Here is a 26,580-nt window from a genome sequence, read left to right as displayed (position 1 = left end):
AAGTGGTTCTAGTGACTGAAGGAACAGAAGTTAGATGATACACAAGGGGATTTGGAGAATCTTCCACATAATGCACTAAGAGCTAGTACTGGTGCTTGTAAAGTGATAGAATGATCCCTGAAGGCAGGCCCAGTTTTGTGGAGAACTAGGATGGAACTCCTTTAATAACGAACAAAATCCCCAACATAAACATGAACATCAAAACTGGGAAAATAGGAAAGGTTATGAGTTATGCTTTTAGTCAATATTACTGCTTTAAAAAAAAGTGTCAAAGGAAGAAAGTGAGGATGAAAAAAGTACTTGCTAGAGTTGACAGGAAGTGTAAGGTTGTGGAAGAAAGAGGCATATTGTGGAATCAATCTAGGCAGTGTTGGCACTAGGAAACCCTGTCATTCCACAGTGCAACGAGTGTTTATGAAAAGATTGGTGACCCTGCACTTTTTCCCCAGCTATTTTGTAAGAAGACTTAGCATTCTGCCCTAGAGGCAATCAATATCCCCCCCTCTGGCACCAAAAGGGTGGACTGTATATGATTGCAATGGTGATACTCTTGAAGGACAATCAGGATTATAGATAAGTAACTTTTCCTTCTTCTTCAGGGGCACCCCATTGGCACTCATAAACAATGAACAGAGTAGCAATCCCATTCTTTAAAAAGCAGCAGACTAGGAGATACAAAGCAAAACCTTAATTTATCATTTTTCTCCCTACTGGCATTTATTTATTTAAAGTTTTGTATAGCGCGAACAAGACCCCGATGGGTATCAGAATGCTTCACAAAAATGGAAGGGGAGAACAAGATAAAAGGGGAACATTGTCGAGGAAGTAAGAGAGGATAACAATGAGCTAATAAAAATGTACAAGGATACGCACAAACATTGCTTGGTATGGTAAGGTAGACAATACTGGATGTTACAGTTGTTAGGCCAGAAAAAAAAAATCTAGAAAGCAGACAACCAATGGTCATTTAAGGCAGGAACCTGTTCAATAGGATTGTTTTTACTTCATGTTTTCAAGCAGCCGTGTAGGAAATTCTGCCGATTTCCGGAGGGAACGTGTTCCAGATCTTCGCTGCCGAGACAGAGAAGGCTCGCAGCCTTGTTCTCTTTTTGCGAAAAATCTGGGGTTTCAGTAGTAGAGAATTTGCACTTCTTGATGGTCTGCCCCCATCTGATGTTTGGAGGTGTAGGGTTTTGTGCGTCAGACATGCAATCTTTAGTTGTATTCTTGCTTCGTAGGGTAACCATTTTAGAAATCTTAGGGCTGGGGAGATGTGATCAGTTCTTTTTGTATCAGTGATCAGTCTGGCAGCTGCATTCAACGAAGCCCTAAGTGGGGCCAAGGTATGTTTGGGGAGGCCACACAGTGTTGCACTACCATAGTCTATTCTCTGCAGGACAGGCTCTTGAACCACCTGTTTTATGTCCTCTTGAGGGAGGAATGGTTTTAGGTTTCTAAGAAGTCTCATTTGGTAGTTTGCGCCCTTACACATCATACTAATGTTTTTGTTCACGTTCACATGAGAGTCTACGGTGTTTCCAAGAAATTTGGCTGAGTCAATGATAAGAGGGGAGCAGTTGAAGGTAGTGATGTGCTTCATCCAGAGGTCAATCTTGGGGGTGTGCTCAGGAGGAGATATGAGAAGGAATTCTGTTTTGGCGGTGTTGAGCAGGAGATGGTTCTAAGTTAGCCAGTTTTGGATAACCATCAAGGAGGAAATGAGTGAGATGAAGTCTGCTGAAGAATTGATTTTCAAGTAAAGTTCCATGTCATCTGCATACATATGAAAAAGAATGTTCATGGATTTAAGAGCGTTCGCTAGCGGTTCCAGGAAAATATTAAAGAGTATGGGTGAGAGTGCAGACCTTTGCGGACCCCCATTGAGACTGTAGATGGTTGGGATAGTGTATGGTTCAATCAATCAATCAATCAATCAATCAATACATTTATAGAGCGCGCTACTCACCCGTGAGGGTCTCAAGGCGCTGAAGGAAGGGGGGTGTCGATACTGCTCGAATAGCCAGGTCTTGAGGTGTTTTCTGAAGGTGAGATGGTCCTGGGTCACTTGTAGGTGCGCGGGGAGGGAGTTCCATGTTTTGGCTGCTAGGTAGGAGAAGGATCTTCCTCCGGTGGTGGTTCTGCGAATTCGTGGGACGGTGGCGAGGGCGAGGCTGGCGGAGCGGAGCTGGCGGGTGGGGATGTAGAATGAGAGGCGGTTGTTGAGGTATTCGGGGCCCTTGTCGTGTAGCGCTTTGTGTGCGTGGGTGAGGAGCCTGAACGTAATCCTCTTGCAGACGGGGAGACAGTGCAGGTTTCTCAGGTGGGCGGATATGTGGCTGTGGCGAGGGATGTCGAGGATGAGTCGTGCGGAGGCGTTCTGTATGCGTTGAAGTCGTGTCTGAAGTTTGGCTGTGGTTACTGCGTATAGGGCGTTTCCGTAGTCCAGTCGGCTGGTGACGAGGGCCTGGGTGACGGTTTTTCTGGTTTCGGTGGGGATCCATCGGAAGATTTTTCGTCGCATGCGCAGGGTGTTGAAGCAAGATGACGAGACGGCGTTGACTTGCTTGGTCATCGTGAGGGAGGAGTCCAGGAAAAATCCCAGGTTGCGTGCGTGGTACGTGGGTGTTGGCATGGAGCCCAGTTCTGTGGGCCACCAGGAGTCGTCCCAGGTGGATGGGGATTGTCCGAGGATGAGGACCTCCATTTTTTTTTTTAGTTCAGCTTCAGGCGACTGAGCTTCATCCATTCTGCGACGTCTTTCATTCCTTCCTGGAGGTTGGTTTTGGCGGTGTCTGGGTCTTTGGTGAGGGAGAGTATCAGTTGGGTGTCGTCTGCTTAGGAGATGATGTTGATGTTGTGTTTGCGTGCGATGGCGGCGAGGGGGCTCATGTAGATATTGAAGAGGGTAGGGCTGAGCGAGGAGCCTTGGGGTACTCCGCAGATGATCTCGGTGGCCGCTGAGCGGAAGGGAGGGAGGCGGACTCTCTGGGTTCTGTCAGAGAGGAACGAGGTGATCCAGTCTAGGGCCTTTCCTTGGATCCCAGTGTTGAGGAGGCGGGTCGTTAGGGTGCGGTGGCATACGGTGTCAAAGGCTGCCGAGAGGTCTAGGAGGATGAGGGCGGTTGTTTCTCCGTTGTACATCAGGTTCCTGATGTCGTCGGTGGCTGCGATGAGGGCGGTCTCGGTGCTGTGGTTGGCTTGAAATCCGGACTGGGACGGGTCGAGCGAGTTGTTTGCCTCGAGGAAAGTAGTCAGCTGTTTATTGACAGTCTTCTCGGTGACTTTGGGATCTACTGTGAAGGAAAGACGCGAACCATTGCAGTACCCGACCGGAGAGGCCCATCATGTGTTCCAAAATGGCTCAGAGGATATCGTAATTAACCGTGTCGAATGCAGAGGAGAGATCAAGGAGGACTAGTAGGCAGGATTCGTTATGGTCTAACATTTTTAGGATGCCCAATAAAAGTGTTGGATGTAATTTTCCCTCTAAGATTGTAATAAGAAAGTCATGAACCCTGTATAAACCAGGTCCCTTTTCCTGTCTTGAAACAGTGTGAGAACTGTCTTAAGACATGAAACCCTCAGCAAATCAACCAAAAGTGCCCAGGATCATGAGGCCAGATTGTTATCATATTTAGTTTCAGTTTCCTAAATTGTTTTTCTGGGCATGATCACTATGCTAAGAATTTGCAAAAAGGCAATCATAGCTTACCTTTTGCGCCTTGTAAATGTCATATATTTCTCTGAGTCCCTTCATTTCCTTCTGCACCTGTTGAAGGTCTGGATACATGGTGATTGGAAGATCAAACAACTTTTCTGCATTTACCAATTCCTGGCGTCTTTTTTCATGTCTTGCCAGCTCTTTTTCATATATCAAAAGTCTGTCCAACCCTACAAGAACCAGACAAATATCTCATCATATTTCAGAAACTCTTGTTAAAGTGATACACAAATATGCCGTGCAGTGTTCAAAGCCACCACATGATTCTATCATCTACAACGGCAACCAAAACATGTAAGAAATAGTCAAAAAACATTTAATTAAACTTTATTGAACTTTTTAATACATTTTATAAAAATAATGAAGCACTGCAGAATGTGTGGAAAATATGATGCTGCGTGTGGATGATTTTGAAAAACAGTTATTCCATTTACCAAAAACAGGAGACTTATTTTCCAATCCTGACAGGAGCAACCATAGCACCACATCTGGTAAATGATCCTTTTCCTTTCAGTCTTTCAGCTTTTTCAGATAAAACCCCCAACTGCACATTACTTAATTCATCAGACTAAGTGCACAGATTAATAACACAAGCATTAGCAAAGCCAGGAGGTCTGCCTTCTATTTTCAGATTAAAACTAGACCTGTTAGCTTTGCAAACGTGACAATTGGAATCATGTATTCATAGAGATATGGAAGAGAAAGGCACATGCAAGCAGAGATAGGACAGAGAGTGGTTCAGCTAGAAGTTGTGCAAGCAAGAAGAAGTGTGTGCTGGAAGGAATGCAGACAGGAAGAGAAGTGGGTAGGGAGAGGAACAAGCAGGGGGAGGTGTTGAAAGGTGAAAACAGGTGTATAAACCGGCAGGGAGGAGTGTGAATGAGAGAGGTATGAACATACGAGTTGTGAGAGGTACGGACTGGAATTGTTGAGGCTGGAAAAGTAAGGGCTGGGAAAGATGTAGATTAGGTGCAGGCTGTGAAAGTTGCAGGCATGCAGAAGTGCTAGTAGGCAGAGATACACGGAAGAAGAGTATGAATGGAGAGGCGTGGACTGAGAATGTTGCAGCCTGTGTGCAGGGTGGTAGATGTATAAGCAAGAAGACCATAGGGCTGTGAGAGGTGCATAGAGACTTTTGGTAGGAAGAGTGCAGGCAGAGAGAGGTACTGATGGGAAATTCGGGTAAGGTAAGATACTAGCATGGAGAGGTGCAAGAAATGTAAACCTCCAATGTTGTGGCTTGTTCACCAAAGATCCACCAGATCACAGTGATGTCATCCCGTCCTACTGAGTGTGAGACGAGAGTCTTTCATTTTTCTTGCCAGTGTCCGCCAAGTGAGGCATGGCAGATACGGGCTGAGAAAATGTAGAATGGGCCCCAAGCATAGTGAAAAAGCCCCATTTGCATGTTGCTCCCACTTCTTATTTCTTATTGAGAAAACAAACTCCTGCCTGAATTCCATTTATCAGATTAATAATCCAAAGTGTCATTCTCTACAGCCAACACGGTAGAGACAAATTCAAAGAGGAATGGTTCTGCATCGAGCAAAAATTCCTCCAACTCATTACAGAGGGTTTGAATGAGTGGAATATGTTAACTATAAAATATAAAATATATATAAAACACTACCTTAGGGTGCGAGCTTCACTATCTTGGTGCTGTGAAGGATGATCATTTACTCTTCCCCATGGCTGTGAGGGAAAAACATTTTCACTACCTTAGGGCCAAAATGTCTTTGAAAAGGTACCCTTAATGATCTTACCCAGTTCTGCTCGTTCTTAGCCATCAAAGTTTTCTAGTTGAGGAGAAGGACAAATCCTGGAACCTCCTGTTAAAGGGGAAGTCAAGATTATAGCGTTATGTCTAAGTTGTGGATGGACTGGGCCTGGGAGAGTGGTCATTTCATTCTATGGTTGCGCTTGTAAAACCAACAAAAAAATTATTGAAAATGTAAAAAGTTTTAGAGGTGTGGCGCCGCGGCCAGGGCGACTGACGCTGGAATCTGGGGATCAGGGTTCGATCCCCGGCTCCGGCGGCAGGTTAGCCCAGCACCATGCGACTCTGGGCAATAGCTCGCTTAATCTTCCCGACGGCCCCCTGCGCCTAGAGACCCTAACGGGTGATTGTGCGCTATACAAATGTGGATTATTATTATTATTAGTGGACCCCACTGGCACAGGTGAACTCTCTCTTTCTGCGAAGCAACATCCAATGATGCAACTTAATAAGGCTCCCTGTAATGCCAAAATAAGCTGGAAGAGCATGGTGGTGGAGTCAGTTGAGCTAGAAAGGGAACATGTTGCATAACTACAGTAATGTATTTTTTCCTTACTCTGTGACTTACAAAGGTTTATGGGTTGACCTCAGGAACCACTGGGCACAGCGACAAGCGTTTTCTGTATTTGCAACAACTGAGCATTGAAAAGGGAACTAAAGATTTACAGGATCCTAGCCTTTGGCTGAGACATTTAAAAGATACAGTTTCTGTAGAAGGAATGGTATCCATAAGAAGTTGACCTGCTTTACTACTGCTATCATAAATGTGTTGTAATACCTGTCTAGGCTACCCAGATACCATCTGTCATGAGTTGTGTTACTTATGTCCATATGGCATCCGGCAAAGCAATGTGTGCTGTGTCTGCTATTCTTAATTGTCCTTGTCTCACAGTGTTCTAATATCCTGCTTTCCAGGAAGGCTCTCGGCATGTTCCAGAGGAATTTCACCGCGTCTGCGCGTCTGATCAGGGCAGTAACCTTAGTGCCAATATCAGCAACATACCCCTCCTGCAAACATAGCAAGATCATAATAAAGAACACACAAGACACATTGTTGGAGAAAATATTGCTGCAGGTTTATTTGCATAATAAAATATCTGCCAGCATGGTGACTTAACTTATGGGTGAACCAAGGGCAGGCAGCAGTGACACCCCTAAGCTGCCCTGCCCACCTGATGAGCCAAATTGTACCGTGGCCCTAACCAATTGGTAATCACCATTTAGGGGGGATTACCCCATACATCACGCGGACCACCAGTCCACCCATTTACTCACGCCCCTTGGAGGGGCGGAGGGTATTCAGGCAAGCTCCCGGTTGCTAAGGTTTACAACCACCCGCAGGACTAACGGGATGCAGTCGTTCCTCCATAGTCCTGCCGTAAGGACTTCCTGTGGCTATTTGGCATTTGCACCCTTGTGGTGCTCCTGAAGAGGGTACCCCTATGTACCATTCAGCCTCTGGATTTCCCTGTAACTCTGGTACTGCAAAGTCAGATATTAGTTCCCACAGCCACCTCAAGTTCACCCAGACTCTGAATAAAGGAACACAATTTACTTTCAACAGGCCTGGGCAAACAAATGTAATACATTGAGTCGCAGCTTCAGCCAGCTGATATCATTGAGAGTTTCAGGGGCAGAGGGGGTGTACCTCCAGGCAACATGCTCCCAACTCCAGGAGCATGGAGAAGCAGATGTTAGGGCAGGTTACCATAACTCAAAGGTGTATCTGTGGGTTTAATGCATGTGTATCTCTGGGCTTATGGCTGGATAGAGCAATTCTCACTTAAAGGTATGTCCAGGTTAAAATTTCGTGCTTATGACGGTTCTCATCACAATGCGGTTAATTACATCTTCCCATGGTCAAGAGACATAAGTTAGGTACTTCATCACTTAGAACGTAGCACATTAAGGAAGCAGTGTATACGTTTAAGTGCAAATGGAAGATTTTCATCATTAACGTCAGCAGCTGGTCACATAGTAAGCAGCCTTGGAAGTCTGGGGGACTAACACCATACATAAACCGAACATGCAAATTCCTGTAAGAAAGGAGGGATTCACAGCAAGTATACAAGGTTTCCCTTGCTTAAGATCACATATTTCTAAGCTCATAGGATAATTTAACCTGTACACAGCATAGTATGATAGTCTCCTAGGATGAACAGGCGATTGGGTATGCCTTGCCAAGACATTGAAACACTTCACACGAACAGGAGCCTCCATAAGTATAAAATGCTGAAAACACGGACCGGGTACGTTTGGCCCAAACATCCTCTTCACCAAGTTGCGGGCGGCATGTTGTTGCCAGTTGTCTTTGAAGTCAGGCTAGCGCAGTAAGGGAGCTGTATTAAGTTACAAGGTTAGCTGCAGGGAGGCAGATGGGACCCTGCGGACACACATAAGGTGGGCTGCGGCAAAATATTAAACTGGGAATCTTGATTCTGACATTAACATTGGTTTAATAATACGCAAGACTCTTTGGCTATGTGGGGTAAATATGTACCCCATGAATTAAAAGGTGACTAAAAGGAAGCTGAACCAAGCTTTGATTCGGTTGAGGGCAATTAATTCCAGGGAAAACTAAGTGAGCTAGGTCTATTGCCGATGCAAGCAACAAGGGTCCCAGTTGGTTTGCAGGTAGTGTGCATCTGTGATTGGACTGCAGTTAAGCAAGCCTGGTGGGCAAAATACATACATTCCCGCAATCAGATTTGATACCATTAATGGGTTCGTCTTAGGTTCAGCGGTCAAAAAAGAGCATTGCTAATGCCTAGTCAACTCAGCAAAGTATGTGCACCCTGGAACCGAGGGTAGGTTACAGGCTGCTCCAGTTAAGCAAAATAATCCCCCGGCCTGTTAGCCTTAGTAGCGAGGCTGTATGTGGAAGTTGTCAGCTGACAAGGGTGCTGCTGTCCCAATGATGGAGAAACAAGGGGTAAAAGCATAAAAAGGCTACGATGTATTAAGAATACTTGGCATGTCAATTACTCAGGAAAATTGAAATTTGGAAGGAGCAGGTAAACTTCCACTGCTGGTGCAGTACATGGTTATAAGTGTGAACCCCCTAAGTTTGGGAATAAGCAAGTACGGGGGTAAAACAAGGGTTTAGTCTTCAGGTCTGAGATGCGTTGGAGCACCAGGTGTTGATATGTGTGCGTACGATTTCTGAGCAAACTAAGTAGAACCTTGCGTAGCACTATGTGCTAACAGGGTGAATTCTGTCAAACTAGGTGCATCCTTGCGTAGTACCTATAAAATCTTGTGCAGGGTTGTGGCCTACCACTCAGGTGGGGACACAAGCATGGCGACACAGCATCCGTCACAAGACTCCCCCTGTCCTTGGCCGATGACCCTCACCAGGGGGTCCATATTTCCTTTGGTGTCACACTATGGTTATCAGCTTGAACCCCCAAATGTGGACTTGCCAAACTAAGGGGGTAACCGAGGGCTTAGTCAACCCCCACATGGAATTGCACATAAGGGTACACAATGCACAATGGAGTATGCCACCCAGAAGCATGGTCAAGAGGAGAGCAGTAGTTTTATTTCTATGAATCTCTGGCCGACGCTGTACTCCCATATAACTGAGGTCAGCAGGTAGAGAGAGGGGTATTGGGCTGGCCACAATTAATAACAGTTAACAATTATACTGATGGCCTTGGAGGCGACCTCCATTACATTGACCACAAATCTTATACCAGGGACGGGGTATAACGGGTAATGACACATGACTCAGCAACACCTAACAAGAAGGCCCCATTGGCACAAAGGGGACCATAGGGACCATAGGGATTTCTTCCTTAAAAGGTTAAATTGGAGATCTGTTCTCACACTCCCAGAGAGGCCATTGAACATGCCTAGGGGGTAAATAAAGCGGTGGTTAAACCACGGAACAGAAGTTTCCCAAGTGAAGTGGAGGCCATCGAACTTGCCTACGTAAGGGTAAATAAGTCTTGCCCAAGCCCCCAAGCATGAGGGCTTGGTTCAACTCTACTTCAATATCAAATAAAATCCGATGGGCCCGGTGAATTAGGCATGGTCTCTCTGGTGCACACATCGCAAGGTTCCCCCAATAGGACCGGTAAACACCTGCAGAGGTAGATGGGAATTGTCCAGCCAGAAGGACTGGTAACCATGTCAGAGGTAAATAGAAATTGTCTGGTTCTGGAGATGCTGTTGAAATTTCTCGCAGGAGGGTTAACAGGGCCAGGCGCAAAATTCAGGGAACAGAGGGGTTTCTGGATTTATCAGACTCATCTCTTGCATGCCAAGACCACGGGATGTTTTGATGTGGATGGGATCCATTTGCCTAGAATGGGCATGGACCTGTTTATGTTGGACTGGGTGATGCCCTAGAGCAGGGTGTATGTAAGAATGCCTGCCTTGGTGGGGGGCCCTGGGTACGACATGTGCCACACCCAGATCTGTGTAACATATGGGCCATAGGCCTTTTTAAATGTAAACACAAATTCGTCTTATAACTCTGCTGTGTAATCAAACAACATTTATTTTCAATGCTTTATATGCTCATGAAAGAGCGCATAACATATAAGTACGCTCTTCGCATTCGTGTAGCATTCATACAAGGGTTTCTGCAATTAACTGAAAATGTTCAATAGTCACATGATCAAGTTACATATTATGACCACTTGAGTTGTACACATAAAAAACTTTTTATCTTTAAACAATTAAAGTTGATTTCCAAAGTCCCAATGCATTTCGGGTTCTGGTTGAACCCTTCGTCAGGGGATGTAGAACTTGAATATGGTAAAAGAGCAATCTTGAAATAACAGCGTCCTGTGATGAAGTTTCTACGGGATCTACAAAACAGCAGCATAGAGATCTGTATCCAACTCTTATGTACATAACATGGTACACGAACAATGAAAAAGGTAGCTGGGGTGTGCCACTGGGAGAAAACCTTCATGTGCAAAAAAACTTAACATCAGGCAAAAAGGCGTGCCCATTTTTGTGTCAAAGAAACGTGCAAGTTCTTGCAAGTGTGATGCTGATCTGAAAAAATTATATATATCCATGCCAAAAGAATGAATGTTATGAAAGAATTCCATTCCTGTGTGCGAGAAAGTAAACCCACTGACACCAAAAGCACATCAAACAGCTGAAATATGCTTACTGGAAAAGTGCCACGCTTGAAGCGCAGGTTACAGAATATCTCTTAACACTGTCTGGAAAACTCACAGTGTAATTCCAGAGTCCCTGTGAAGCAAATTGAGGGGAATGTATGAAGAGCAAGAAACTAAGATAACGTAGACATACTACCATGTAAACTGGAGAAAAAGCTTACCGCCTATCGTGTTGTATCAAAAATGGCTCCGTAAGCCCAAACAAGAAAGAGCTGAAAATAAAAGTAAAACACAATCCTAAGAGTCAAGATGATCAGCTTTTAAACTGTGAAAATCGGACATAAGGTCCGTGAACGTACTCACAGCTGCAAAACACCGCCAAACAAACTTCGATCTCCGACGCTAGTCCGCCCATCAGGTCACGTGGTGCGGAACTCGCCGAGGTTTAAGGAATGCGGACAAAAATAAAAAACGGACTGTGACAACGGGAAGGCAGGAAAACGGGAGAGACTAATGGAGACATGTTGACAGAACTAATCAAATCGAAGGTGTCTCAAAGTAAAAGGGGTACACAAGGTTAGAAAAGATGAATACATAAGGGTTTTATGCTTTGATCTGTGTGAGGGTGCATAAATTGATTACCAGTGATGACATTGCCACATTGACCGCAGTTGTAGCATTTCATCATGCCTTTCTCCCTAAATCTGCTAGTTTTTTTTAATGGTTTCAAAAATTCCCGTAAGTTCTTTGCCCTCGTGTGTGCAAACAGTGGGGTACCGTGAAACACTTGTGCAAAATCTGGTTCATTGTCAATTAGTTCCCAACGATTCCTAATGATGGATTTAATCTGAGATGTCTGAGTAGAATTTTTTATAACAAATACTTCTCGTTTCATGGGGATCTTTACTTTAGAAATCAGAAGTTCATCACAAGCTTTTTGAGATGTTGTTTCAACAGCTACATTTAATATGTCATCAGGATAACCACGATCCTTGTACTCCTGTACTTGTTTCTCAATCTCTTCTTTGCACTGGTTATCATTGGATGTAATTCTCTTCGTGTGCATCATCTGCGATATAGGAAGATGTTTTTTCAAACTATATGGATGCGCGCTGGTAAACAGAAGAGCATTGTTAACATCAGTAGGTTTCCTGTACACAGATGTCTCCAAGCCCATGGCTGTTCTTCTTATCTCAATGTCCAGAAAATGAATTCTCTCTTTGTTGATATCATGAGTGAATTTGATCCTGGGGTTCAATGTGTTCAATTTGGTTATGCTTTCTTCCAGTAACTCTCTGGTACCCGTTCAGATGACTAGAATGTCATCGATGTACCGAATGAATAGTGCTGCATGTGCTTGCCACAATGGGTTCGATATTATGAATTGATCCTCGAAGTAAGACAAACGTATTCGCGTAGGATAGTGCTCCTGGAAATCCCATTGCGGTACCAGTTCGCTGAATGTAAATTTTATCTTGCCAGGAAAAGTAGTTGTGGTAAAGGGCAAAGTGCAACAATTCCAAAAGAAAAGTGCCTCTTTGGTGGTCAATTTCCATATGCAACAGCCGCCATTCAACTGCCTCTAATCCTTCCTCATGTGCGATAGAAGTATACAATGTGACCACATCGATGGAACAGAGCCAAATGTCTTGTAGGAAAAGATGACGTTTTGCTTCCAACTTATTCAAACAGTCAGTCGTGTCCTTTACATAAGAAATTCAAGACTGTCCCAAGGGTTGTAGGTGAAAGTCCACGTAATGACCCAATGGTTTGTGAATTGATCCGCACCCTGCCACTATTGGTAGGAAAGGTGGTGAGGTTCTATGCTTATGTACCTTCGGTAACATATATAAAATAGGAACCTTAGGTGTGGAGTTGAATAGAAATTTTTTAGTGTTTTCATCTATGACACCAGACTCTAGAGCACTCTGTAGTAAGTTACTTAGTGTTTCCAGCAGCTCTTTGGTGGGGTCTTGCTCCATCGGTATGTAAGTATCTAGATCTTGTACGTGTTCGTTTACACTTTGGCTCGGCCAAGTACTAGAGAAGATCAACAAAAATTTGGATATTCACACTAAGGAAGTACATGAAAGAAAGACCCGCAAGTTCCGCAGGGACAAGGTAGAATACAAACTTGACGAGGTCTATACGTGGGCGGAGAAATATGCGCAGAGGAGAGTTTTCAAATAACTTGGAGCCACGTCGTCTGAAGAGAGCATTGCCACAGACCAGGATCTATCACTACAGAGACCACCAGCCTCTTTGGTACAAGTCGCTACGGCAACCACAGAGGCAACTGCGACAACTTCAACAAGCAATGTGTCTTTTTAGTGGAAGGCCCCACGACCAAAACTCCACTGGACAAGAACTTAACAAACTCAGACGAAGCACCAGGCGTGGAAAAGCCAAAAGTCACAAAGGAGCAAGGAAGACCACAGAGGCAAGTGAAGAAATGAATTCTCTAGTCATAAATATCTCTACAAAACAACTAAGTAGAGAAAAGGTACATATACTTGAAAAAGGAATATCTTTTGTTCCTTCCTACACATCAAATGCATTGGAGACGGAGGTTGCCCTCTTCAATATTATGAGAAAACTTAGATTAAGGTGTTTTTTTTCCATCAATCCCAGCACGGATGAGTTGACACTAGAATAACGAAAATTTAGACCCAAGAGCATATTTCTCTCACCGATTTCACACAAGACACTTGACACCTTTGAGACAATGGTCAAAAAAGATTTGGAGCACATTAGATATGGTTCTACGCAGTATTCGAATCTCACCACCAAAGAACGATGGACCTTGAATAAATTGAGACAGGCCTCTTCGATCACATTTCATCCGGCTGACAAAGGAGGAGCTCTGGTAGTGCTTGACACAGATTTTTACAATCAAAGTGTAAACGAAATCGTACAAGATCTAGATACTTACATACCGATGGAGCAAGACCCCACCAAAGAGCTGCTGGAAACACTAAGTAACTTACTACAGAGTGCTCTAGAGTCCGGTGTCATAGATGAAAACACTAAAAAATTTCTATTCAACTCCACACCTAAGGTTCCTATTTTATATATGTTACCGAAGGTACATAAGCATAGAACCTCACCACCTTTCCGACCAATAGTGGCAGGGTGCGGATCAATTCACGAACCATTGGGTCATTACCTGGACTTTCACCTACAACCCTTGGTACAGTCTTGGGTTACTTATGTAAAGGACACGACTGACTGTTTGAATAAGTTGGAAGCAAAACGTCATCTTTTCCTACAAGACATTTGGCTCTGCACCATCGATGTGGTCGCATTGTATACTTCTATCGCACATGAGGAAGGATTAGAGGCAGTTGAATGGCGGCTGTTGCATTCGGAAATTGACCACCAAAAAGGCACTTTTCTTTTGGAATTGTTGCACTTTGCCCTTTACCACAGCTACTTTTCCTGGCGAGATAAGATTTACATTCAGCGAACTGGTACCGCAATGGGATTTCCAGGAGCACCATCCTACGCGAATATGTTTATGTCTTACTTCGAGGATCAATTCATAATATCGAACCCATTGTGGCAAGCACATGCAGCACTATTCATTCGGTACATCGATGACATTCTAGTCATCTGGATGGGTACCAGAGAGTTACTGGAAGAAAGCATAACATTGAACCCCAGGATCAAATTCACTCATGATATCAACAAAGAGAATTCATTTTCTGGACATTGAGATAAGAAGAACAGCCATGGGCTTGGAGGCATCTGTGTACAGGAAACCTACTGATGTTAACAATGCTCTTCTGTTTACCAGCGCGCATCCATATAGTTTGAAAAAACATCTTCCTATATTGCAGACGATGCACACGAAGAGAATTACATCCAATGATAACCAGTGCAAAGAAGAGATTGAGAAACAAGTACAGGAGTACAAGGATCGTGGTTATCCTGATGACATATTAAATGTAGCTGTTGAAACAACATCTCAAAAAGCTCGTGATGAACTTCTGATTTCTAAAGTAAAGATCCCCATGAAACGAGAAGTATTTGTTATAAAAAACTTCTACTCAGACATCTCAGATTAAATCCATCATTAGGAATCGTTGGGAACTAATTGACAATGAACCAGATTTTGCACAAGTGTTTCACGGTACCCCACTGTTTGCACACACGAGGGCAAAGAACGTACGGGAATGTTTGAAACCATTAAAAAAAACTAGCAGATTTAGGGAGAAAGGTATGATGAAATGCTACAACTGCGGTCAATGTGGCAATGTCATAACTGGTAATCAATTTATGCACCCTCACACAGGTCAAAGCATAAAACTCAAAAATAATGCAGATTGCACCACCGAAGGAGTAGTATATGCAATTAAATGCCCATGTGGGCTTGTTTACCTGGGTAGAACCAGCAGAAAGATTAAGACATGAATAGTGGAGCACAAAAGCCACAATAGGAACCAGAACACTAACTCCTTACTAGCTAGACATTGGGTAGAAGCGAAACATACCATTCCCCAATTAAGATACACTGTTCTAGAACGTATTCAACAAATCCCAGGTATGGATTTTCATACTGTCTTAGCGAGGAGGGAAACACACTGGATAAAGACTCTAGGAAGTGTTATCCCAGGGGGTCTTAATGACCATTACGAATTGCTATGTTTTCTATAAATGTAGAGTTTTATTACACAGATTGTACGGGAGTACACTGAGATTTTCTTCACATTTTTTTTTTCTCTTCTCATGTTTTTCTTTTTTTTCATTTTTTCACTTTTCACCTGCACATATTATTTTGAGTTCGGATAAACTAGAAAAGTCCTTAAGTAGCTGGGTGATTCACCTTCTTCTCTGTATATTCTCTATAGCATATATACATACCTCTTTATCTAGTTGAATTATGTTGCATGCGGGTAGGTTTACAATTTGTCGAACCTTATGTATTCATCTTTTCCAACCTTGTGTACCCCTTTTACTTTGAGACACCTTCGATTTGATTAGTTCTGTCAACATGTCTCCATTAGTCTCTCCCGTTTTCCTGCCTTCCCGTTGTCACAGTCCGTTTTTTATTTTTGTCCGCATTCCTTAAACCTCGGCGAGTTCCGCACCACGTGACCTGATGGGCGGACTCGCGTCGGAGATCGATGTTTGTTTGGCGGTGTTTTGCAGCTGTGAGTACGTTCACGGACCTTATGTCCGGTTTTCACCGTTTAAAAGCTGATCATCTTGACTCTTAGGATTGTGTTTTACTTTTATTTTCAAGTCTTTCTTGTTTGGGCTTACGGACCCATTTTTGATACAACACGATAGGCGGTAAGCTTTTTCTCCAGTTTACGTGGTAGCACGTCTACGTTATCTTAGTTTCTTGCTCCTCATACATTCCCCTCAATTTGCTTCACAGGGACTCTGGGTTTACACTGTGAGTTTTCCATACAGTGTTAGGAGATATTCTGTAACCTGCGCTTCAAGCGCGTCACTTTTCCAGTAAGCATATGGCAGCTGTTTGATGTGCTTTTGGTGTCAGTGGGTTTGCTTTCTCGCATGCGGGAATGGAACTCTTTCACAACATTCATTCTTTTGGCATGGATATATATCATTTTCTTCAGATCAGCATCACACTTGCAAGAACTTGCACGTTTCTTTGACACAAAAATGGGCACGCCTTTTTGCATGATGTTAATTTTTTTGCACATGAAGGTTTTCTCTCAGTGGCACTCCCCAGCTACCTTTTTCATTGTTCGTGTACCATGTAATGTACATAAGAGTTGGATACAGATCTCTATATTGCTGTTTTGTAGATCCCGTAAAAACTTCATCAGAGGACGCTGTTATTTCAAGATTGCTCTTTTACCATATTCAAGTTATACATCCCCTGACGAAGGGTTCAACCAGAACCCGAAATGCATTGGGACTTTGGAAATCAACTTTAATTGTTTAAAGATAAAACGTTTTTTATGTGTACAACTCAAGTGGTCATAATATGTAACTTGATCATGTGACTATTGAACATTTTCAGTTAATTGCAGAAACCCTTGTATGAATGATACACGAATGCGAAGAGCGTACTTATATGTTGCATGCGCTCTTTCATGAGCATATAAAGCATTGAAAATAAATGTTGTTTGATTACACAGCAGATTTATAGGACAAATTTGTGTTTACATTTAAAAAGGCCTATGGCCCATATGTTGTGCCTCTAGTAGTCCAAGGTTCTCCTTGGACTCATATTTACACAGTTGGTACCTATTAGGGAGCAGGGCACGCACCCTTACAACTAGAGAGCACGCTAAACTTCACGAAGGAGTAGAAATATTGAACTAACTCTTTTGAACATAGGTGTGCAGATCCACCTTCCATATTGATTGTCACACCCAGAGCTGTGGCAGAGTTACAGGGCGATCCAGAGGCTGAATGGTACATAGGGGTACCCTCTTCAGGACCAGAAGAAGGGTGCAAATGCCAAATAGCCCCAGGAAGTCCTTACAGCAGGACCATGGGGGAATGACGGCGCCCCTTTGGGCGGTTGTAAACCTAAGCAACCGGGGGCTTGCCTGGATACACTCTGCCGCCTCAAGGGCGAGAGTAAATGGGTGAACTGGTGGTCCACAGGATGTAAAGGGTAATCCCCAAAATGGTTAGCACCGATTGGTTATGCCGCGGGGCAATTTGGCTCTTCAGGTGGGCAGGACAGTATAGGGGCTGCCTGCCCTTGGATCGCCCGTAAGTTGACCAACCATGCTGGCATATTTCTTATGCAAAATAAACCTGCAGCAATGTTTTCTCCTACAACCAATGAGTTTTGTGTGTTCTTTATTATGGTATTGCTGTGGTTACGAGTGGGGTGTGTTGCTGATATTGACACTATAAGGCTACCCGCGGCCCACGCAGGGGACCCCCATAGGAGGTCGGTCACCTTAGTGGCACATGAGGGCCCAAACCCAACAGGGCTAGTGTTTGGACCCCCCCGGGGGTCCGGTGCTACCCGCGTCATTTCTGGGGATTTCCGCTTACATCCTGTGGCCCACCAGTCCACCCATTTACTCACGCCCTTTGAGGGGGCGTAGCGTATCCAGGCAAGCGCCTGGTTGCTCTGGTTTACAATCCCCGAAGTACTAACAGGGCGCCGTCATTCCTCCAGGGTCCAGCCGTAAGGTCTTCCTGGGGTTGTTTGGCATTTACACCCTTCTTGTGCTCCTGAAGAGGTTACCCCTATGTATCATTCAGCCTCTGGATCACCCGTAACTCCACCTGCAACTCAAAATAACAAGTTAACAGCCTTCCTACCCTAGCCACCCTTCCATCCAACATGCCAGGTAAGCGGTAGGGAGGGAGATGGTGGGATGTCTTGGCACGAAATAAGTAGTTTCACCGCATCTGATGAGGGCAGTAACCATTTCTTCCCTGACAGCTTTGTTTTACTGACGTTGGGAGTTTGCTTGTTTCTGGCCATATTCTCTCGGAGCCTGGTAGTCCAAAGTTCCCCGGGGTTCACCTTCCTTTTGAGGAACCTTCTGCGTGCATGCTTCAATTCATTTGTTTTGCTTTTGTTTGCTACTGGTGCCAGGTTACTTTTTTAGCTTTTTCTTTCTGTCCTCGGGGAGTTTCATTATCATTACTTCTATTTTGGATATCTTTGCAGGGAAGGTTGTTATATTTTGGAGGAGAGCATAAACTTATGAATATTCTACAGGCTCTGTATTTTCGAGGAGAGTTTCTTCTTGTATAAATTGTTTTACAAAGCAGTTCTTATGTACAACTGTGGCTAGGACGACAATTTCTCTGCTGGAATCTTTTATTTTCATATTTTTATATTTGTGTTCATTGGTGGATACAATTTCATTGCTTCGTGAAAGTCTCACAATGTGCTTTTTGCCTATACTGCTTGATACAAGCATACATATATATATATATAATATATATATATATATACATATATATATATATATATATACATATATATATATATATATATTTGTGTATGTGTGTGTGTCGGTGTGCGTGTGTGTGTGTGTGTATATACACATATATATATATATCTACACACATATATACATACACACACAGATATATATATATATATATATATATATATACACATATACGTAAACAGCACACTGGGTCCTTCCGGGTACCTCCTCCCGTGGTCAGGTGGCGCGGTAAATCAGCAAACCCTCAAGCCGAGTAAATTTCCATCAAAATTTCAAGTTTGCAAATAAGCAAAAACGCGCACTCGAGGATATTGAGTCAGATAGTTTTATTCTCTGGATAACGCTATGCGTTTCGACACCCCCCGGTGTCTTGATCACACAGTTTTGCTTATTTGCAAACGTGACATTTTGATATATACATATACATACATATGTAGAGATCTCTACTTATGAATCCAAATAATTAATGTTTGCATGTTTGCATAATTTACACATTATTTGTTTTCCAGATCTCCTACCCTGCGGTACCTTCCCTAATACCCTTCCCCACGTTTGACCACCCTGTCCCTCTGTGTTATATATACATCCATAGGCGGGGTGCCAAAAAGTGGTATTCTGGATGGGTGCTGTTCCTGAGGAATAATTTCAGATTGTGACACTATCAATATGGCTATTACACACAGAGATTAATGTTAAGATTATTCTAGTGGGGTAACTCAGTTTCAGTTTCAAAAATGCTTTATTTGGTATGTATAAATACAACCATGTAGCAACAATCAAAATAAATTACAATACATCTTTGATTTACATCGACTCTGATTTACCAAGTCCCATCAATGCTATGTACAATATACATTTAGCAACACGTGTGCAAATGAGCAATCTTAGAGTGTAACTTAATACAATCACCTAATCATACATGTGCAAACTAGCAATAAAGTGCGATAAGTGCTGGAAGTGCTCATTTTCTAGCACGTGTGCAAATTAGCAAAATTAAAGTGCATATAAGTACATACGACCATTATTCGTACACAGACTGACAGTAATAAAGTGCATAAAAGTCGGGGTCATGTATTGAATTCATACAGTGATTGATTTACGTGCAAAAATGCATTTTAAAATATAAGCAGCAACATAGAAACATATATCTGGGCTCTCTAAATTAAACATCAGTTGCATCGCTTTCTTAGTACTACGAATATTATATTTTAAAAAGATGGGTTTCAAGTAAAATTATCTATAAGAAATATAAAATTTACAAAACAACATAAAATGACGGCCACTCTGCTTAGATGCACCATCGCAAGGGCATAAACATAAACCGGGTTTCTTAATTGTTGGGAATGCAACTAGGTGGTGCACAATCCCCAAACGTAGGCGAGATAGTACAAAGCGGTGTGAGCTTTTGCTAACAACAGTGAGGTATGATTGTAAGCCTTCCTTAATATTTTATTCTAAATAAGAATTAAACGTGCTTTGTTTTGCATATTTATTCATCCTGATATTACCTGTATGTTTCAGGAAAGTGATTTTAAGCTCCTTCTTTGACAACCCTGTCCCCAATGTTGGTTCTTCAAAAATGTCACAACCATAAAGTGTCTTATACCAAGATTGGATGTGACATAACCAGGGAATCTTTGAACAGTGGTCGAGCTTTAAACAGCCGTTAATCACATCCTGAGTAAATTTTGTCTCTTCTTTTGACCAGATTGAACGCCATAGGGACAGAGTTCGTAGGGCAATTAAATCATTGACATGATTTAAGCCAACTTCCCTATGTATTAGCTCATTTGAGGCAGAAGCCGGAGCACAAAGCAAACGTTTCAGGAAGGCATTCTCCTCATGCTGAATAAGGTTGGCACTCTGGGAATCAATCAATCAATCAATCAATCATCGTATTTATATAGCGCACTACTCACCCAGAGGGTCTCAAGGCGCTGGGGGGGGGGGGGGGGGGGGGGGGGGGGATCTGCTACTGCTCGAACAACCAGGTCTTGAGTTGCTTCCTGAAGGCGAGGTGGTCCTGGGTCAGGCGGAGGTGGGTGGGGAGGGAGTTCCACGTCTTTGCGGCGAGGTAGGAGAAGGACCGTCCCCCTGTGGTGGCTCTGCGGATGCGGGGGACGGCGGCGAGGGCGTGGCTGGTCGAACGAAGCTGGCGTTTGGGAGCGTAGAAGTTGAGGCGGCTGTTGAGGTATCCTGGGCCCTGGCCGTGTAGGGCTTTGTGTGCGTGGGTGAGGAGACGGAAGGTGATTCTCTTGTTGACCGGGAGCCAATGCAGATCTCTCAGGTGTCCGGAGATGTGGCTGCGACGGGGGATGTCCAGGATGAGTCTTGCTGAGGCGTTCTGGACCCGCTGGAGTCTCTTCTGGAGTTTGGCGGTGGTTCCAGCGTAGAGGGTGTTGCCGTAGTCCAGACGGCTGGTGACGAGGGCCTGGGTGACCGTCTTCCTGGTCTCGGTGGGGATCCACCGGAAGATCTTACGTAGCATGCGCAGGATGTTGAAGCACGACGAGGAGACGGCGTTGACTTTTCTGGTCATGGAGAGGGAGGAGTCCAGGATGAAGCCCAGGTTGCGTGCGTGGTCTGTTGGTTTGGGTGCGCTGCCTAGGGCGGGGGGCCACCAGGAGTCGTCCCACGCGGCGGGTGAGGATCCCAGGATGAGGACTTCTGTCTTATCTGAGTTCAGTTTCAGGCGGCTGTTCTTCATCCATTAGGCTACCTCTTTCATCCCTTCGTGAAGGTTGGCTCTGGCGGTGGCGGGGTCGTTGGTAAGGGAGAGGATAAGCTGGGTGTCGTCGGCGTAGGAGCTGATGTTGAGGTTGTGCTGGCGTGCGATGTCTGCGAGGGGGCTCATGTAGATGTTGAAGGGGGTTGGACTGAGCGAGGAGCCTTGAGGGACGCCGCAGATGACTTCGGTGGCTTCAGATCTGAACGGGGGGAGGCGGACTCTCTGTGTCCTTCCGGCGAGGAAGGAGATGATCCACTCCAGTGCCCTCTCCTGGACTCCGACGTTGCTGAGGCGTTGTACTAGGGTACGATGGCAGACAGTGTCGAAGGCCGCAGAGAGGTCGAGGAGGATGAGGGCCGCTGTTTCTCCGTTGTCGAGCAGCGCTCGGATGTCATCGGGGACTGCGATCAGGGCGGTCTCTGTGCTGTGATTGGCCCGGAAGCCAGACTGCGAGGGGTCGAGGGATCCGTTCGTCTCGAGGAAGGCGGCCAGCTGCTTGTTTACGGTCTTCTCGATGACTTTTGCCGGAAACGGGAGCAGCGAGATGGGGCGGTAGTTCTTGAGGTCGGTGGGGTCAGCCGATGGTTTCTTGAGTAGAGCGCTGAGTTCGGCGTGCTTCCAGCTTTCCGGGAAGGTAGCGGTGTCGAAGGAGGTGTTGATGATGTCCCGCAGGTGGGGTGCGATGGTAGCGTCGGCTTTGTTGAAGACGTGGTGGGGGCAGGGGTCGGTCGGAGATCCGGAGTGGATGGAGTTCATCGTGCGGACGGTGTCTTCGGTGCTGATCGGAGTCCAGGCGCGGAGGGTGGTGGTGGGGGGCGGTGGTTCGGTCATGCTGTTCGTTGGTTGAGTGCTGAAGCTGTTGTGTATGTCCGTGATCTTGTTGTGGAAGTAGGAGGCGAGGGAGTTGCAGAGGTCTTGCGAAGGGGTGATGTCGTTGTTTCCGGCGTTGGGGTTGGAGAGCTCTTTGACGATGTTGAAGAGTTCTTTGCTGTTGTGTGCGTTGTTGTCCAGTCGTTCCTTGAATGCAGTTTTCTTGGTGGCGCGGATGAGTTGGTGGTGTTTTCGGGTGGCGAGCTTAAGGGCATTCATGTTGTCCGGTGTTGGGTCTCTGCGCCGGGTTCTCTCGAGGGCTCGGCAGTTCTTCTTGGAGCTCTTGAGTTCGTCGGTGAACCAAGGGGCTTTCTTGCTGCCGGGTCTGCTGGGCGGGGTCCTCAGGGGGGCGAGCTCGTCTGCGCAGTCGCTGATCCACTTCGTGAGGTTGGTGGCCGACTGGCTAGGGTTCGTTGTGCTGGTGGGAGGGTTCATGCTCAGGGAGGACGTGAGCTGGTCGGTTGTGATCTTGTTCCAGTTCCTGTGTGCAGCCTGTTGCTGGTGGTGGTGGATCGTGGTCCTTGCGAAGCTGAAGTGGACGCAGCTGTGGTCCGTCCAGTGGAGTCCGGTGGTGTGGCTGAAGGCGATGTCCTTGCTGGATGAGAAGACGGGGTCGAGTGTGTGTCCGGCGTAGTGGGTGGGGGTGGTCACCAGTTGCTTGAGTCCCAGGTTGGCGAGGTTGTCCAGCAGGGTGGTGGTGTTGCGGTCGTTGTTGTTCTCCAGGTGGAAGTTGAGGTCCCCTAGGAGGATGTAGTCAGCGGAGCAGAGGGCGTGTGGGCTGATGAAGTTGGCGATGTCTTCGCTGAATTGTGTGCGTTGTCCAAGGGGTCTGTAGATGAGGGTGCCTCTGAGGGTGGTCTTGGGGTTGATGTGGACTTGGAAGTGCAGGTGCTCGGTGGTTGCGAGGGTGTCATCGGTGTTGGTCGTGATGCGGATGGTGTTCCTGTGGACGATGGCGATGCCTCCTCCGGTGTGGTTGATGCGGTCCCTTCGGATGATCTTGTAGCCGTCTGGGATGGCGATTGCGATGTCAGGTGCAGAGGAGGCGTTCATCCAGGTTTCCGTGAAGAAGGCGACGTCTGGGGCTGTGGTGTCGAGCAGGTTCCAGATCTCGATGGCGTGCCTGTGGACGGAGCGGGTGTTGAGCAGGATGCATCTCAGGTGGCTGCTGCTGTTGCTCGTCGAGGTCTTGGGTACTGCTGGAGTGGTGCAGGTCCGGCTGCAGGTGAACTTGCAGGAGTTGCAGCAGAAGGGTCCGTGGGTGCGTCTCGGGGTGGCTCGGTAGCAGCCCGGGACTCGGCCGGCGTTGAGTGCGTTGAGGGTGGCGGCGTCGTACGTCCGGCGGGTGGGCTGGGGTCTGCGGGGGCCAGGGGTCCTGGCACTGGGCGCGGTCCAGGCGTGGACGGGCACAGACGGGCTTACCTTTGGCGCGCCTTCGGATATCCCCATATCCCAGCCCCATACAGGGCTGATGATATGCACCTAGAGTTATATATTGACACCATCTCTTGGATTCTACGGCCCCCTAATTTTGCTGCAAATCTAAAAACGCAACTAGCGTTTCTTGCCATTTTGAAACGGACACTGTCTTGTTCGTTAGCCCACCTCCCATCTCCTGAAAATGTGATGCCCAGGTAACAAAAATTCCTTACAGATTCTAATTTCTCCCCATCTAGATAAAAGGGCCTGCTTTTTCTTGCCTTCCTACCACAAGACATTGTAAAGGTCTTTCCTTTGTTGATTATCAACTTTCTGCTCTCAGTGAAAGTAAACAAACATCAAAAATCAAACATTGCAGGCCGTTTTGAGTCCGGGAGAGAAGAACCGCGTCGTCCTCGTATGAAAGAATTGGAATTGAGTTACCATTAATAGTAGGGACATCTGCTTGAATTCTTCTTAAAATTGAATCTATCTGATTTATAAAAAGCGAAAATAGGAGTGGGCAAGCACGCATTCCTTGACGAATGCCTCTATTGATTCTAAAAAAGCGTGTGCATTTTCCATCAGGTCCGAATCTAACTTTACTAGACAGGTTTTCATACAATCTGGCCAGGAAGTGTATGATTTCAGTCGGGGCATCCATTTCCAACAAAACTGGCCAAAGGAGCGAGTGTTTCACCAGGTCAAATGCTGAACTCAAGTCAGCAAAGCACAAAAATAGGTTGCTCTCTTTGGCTTTTGTGTACTTGCTGACTATAAGTTCCAGGTTCACACACTGCTCCATTGTTCCCATCCCCTTTCTGAACCCGTACTGCACTGGGGATAAGATGTTGTTTTCCTCTACCCAGGCTTCCAGTCTTTCTAAAAGAACTCGACTGAGGATTTTAATTGACGAGTCCAGAATTGAGATGGGACGGTAATTTTGCGCCTCCGACCTGGAGCCTTTCTTGTAAAGAGATATACAAAAAGTGAGCGACCCAGATTACCCTTGAGGGCTTGGGTAATTAAGTGAAAGGGTAAAAGTGCCTTCAAGGGAATTCGTTTAAACAGATTTTTACACTTTCAATGTGACTTACAAGGATCAGTTAATAATCCCCATCGGAATTCAATTCAACTGAATAAAATTAAGATCAAACAGACGTAACTACATAAATGACAAACATAAACACAAGCCAGGTGTATAGAGAAAGAAATTTATCAAAAGTTTAAAACAAATCATCTGATATACAGAAAATGAAATAGGACTGCAGGTTGAGCAACAAGGTCACGTCATTAAGTTCGACTTCGGGTGGCTTCTGCAAATACGATAGCGTTCTCACCGAGGTCCACAAAGCGGGGATCCTGTTCCTATCGTTTCCGTCTGTGTGATAGGAACAGGATCCCCGCTTTGTGGACCTCGGTGAGAACGCTATCGTATTTGCAGAAGCCACCCGAAGTCGAGTTAAGTGAACGTCTGACTAAAGGAACCCCCCCTTTTTGATTAAATCTCTGGAATCGCCGTCTGACGGACGTATTAGTAAAAGCGGTACACTGCGTGTATGAACCCAACCAAATTGAAAGATTGGGTGATACTAATAACTCTCCGGAGGACCCATGTCCACAACTTAATGACGTGACCTTGTTGCTCAAATTCAATTTGCAATTGTCACAATATTCTCTATTACACTCTTTTTAATATACAGATTCAAATTGTCATCAGTCCTGAAGATGGTCTCGCTAAGCATCCTGTAGGAGACCGAAACGTCGACCTCCGCCTCATCCTTTTTGTTTTTTCATTATGCTTTTGGGATAGGCGTTAATAGGTTCTGTTGAGTTGTTTGTGAATATACTGAGTGTCAACCTGCAGTCCTATTTCATTTTCTGTATATCAGATGATTTGTTTTAAACTTTTGATAAATTTCTTTCTCTATACACCTGGCTTGTGTTTATGTTTGTCATTTATGTAGTTACGTCTGTTTGATCTTAATTTTATTCAGTTGAATTGAATTCCGATGGGGATTATTAACTGATCCTTGTAAGTCACATTGAAAGTGTAAAAATCTGTTTAAACGAATTCCCTTGAAGGCACTTTTACCCTTTCTTGTAAAGAGGCACGATGATGGACTGACCCCATGTTGGTGGAAGCCTGTCTATAGCTGCGTTAAAATATCTTGTCAATATTGGGGCCCATAAGGTCATTTCAGATTTATAAAAATCCATAGGCACCCCGTCAGGCCCTGGGGCTTTACCGCCGTTGCTATTTTTTATTGCTTCAGTAACCTCGGTTAGGGTCACAGATAGCTGCATTTTTTTCAATTTAAAACAGGACCCTGTATCTATATTTAAAATTGACCCATCTAAGTTGGAAGCAGAATTAAAAATCCCAGTAAAATGGTTATCCAGGCGCGGCAGCTGACATGGGAGGTAATTTCAGGGATGTTATCGTTCTTTAAGAATGGGCTATTTACAATTTCCCAGAATAATTTGTGATTTTTTGTTTCCGCAGCCATATCCAGATTCAACCAAGCCGCATTATGCAGATATTTTTTTCTGACTGCTAGGGCAGTCTTATAATTAAGGCGCTCCTCTCTAATTTTTGCTATATCCTTGGGCTTGGTATCAAGTGCTATTTTAAGTTTATTTAATGACTGGGCACAGTACTTATCAAACCACACCACTTGAATTCTCCTCAACTTACGACTCCTTGCTGTAAGTGAGTTATCGATTACATTGGTTATTTTTAAAAAGTTGGCAAGTAAAATGCCAGGGACCACATTTGATTCTAGGCAGTAACCTGTTTCCCTGCTGCATTTTAGAAATAAGTCCTCCATGAATTGGGTAGGGTTAATTCTGGTCCACTTAATTCTCATACCATTAGGTCTTTCAGCTGTAATCCCTTGGACAGGTCTTCCATATACATGGGTTTTTTGCCCCCAACCTGTTAATTCCAGCGATATGCTGTTATGATCGCTCACTGGCTGCTCTATTACCCAAACATTAGAATAGACAGATCCATTGGATACCAAAATGTGATCGATATTAGAGTGGGCATCTCTCCCTCTAAATGATGGACA

General features: G+C 44.9%; 1 protein-coding gene across 2 annotated transcripts in view; it reads right to left on the bottom strand.

Moving 5' to 3' along the window:
* DNAH10 (dynein axonemal heavy chain 10) overlaps window positions 1-26,580 on the bottom strand; it is a 2,445,728-nt gene that overhangs the window by 1,546,123 nt on the left and 873,025 nt on the right. For both annotated transcript variants that reach the window (XM_078667623.1, XM_078667624.1), the window contains one exon: window positions 3,713-3,891. In XM_078667623.1, coding sequence (XP_078523749.1) covers window positions 3,713-3,891 — 179 coding nt within the window. The remainder of the gene's footprint in view (window positions 1-3,712; window positions 3,892-26,580) is intronic.

The sequence above is a fragment of the Lissotriton helveticus genome, chromosome 11, assembly GCF_964261635.1.
Source record: "Lissotriton helveticus chromosome 11, aLisHel1.1, whole genome shotgun sequence".
Taxonomy (NCBI): Eukaryota; Metazoa; Chordata; class Amphibia; order Caudata; family Salamandridae; genus Lissotriton; species Lissotriton helveticus.
The sequence above is the reverse complement of the archived record's forward strand: the minus strand, read 5'-3'. Positions and strand labels throughout refer to the sequence as shown.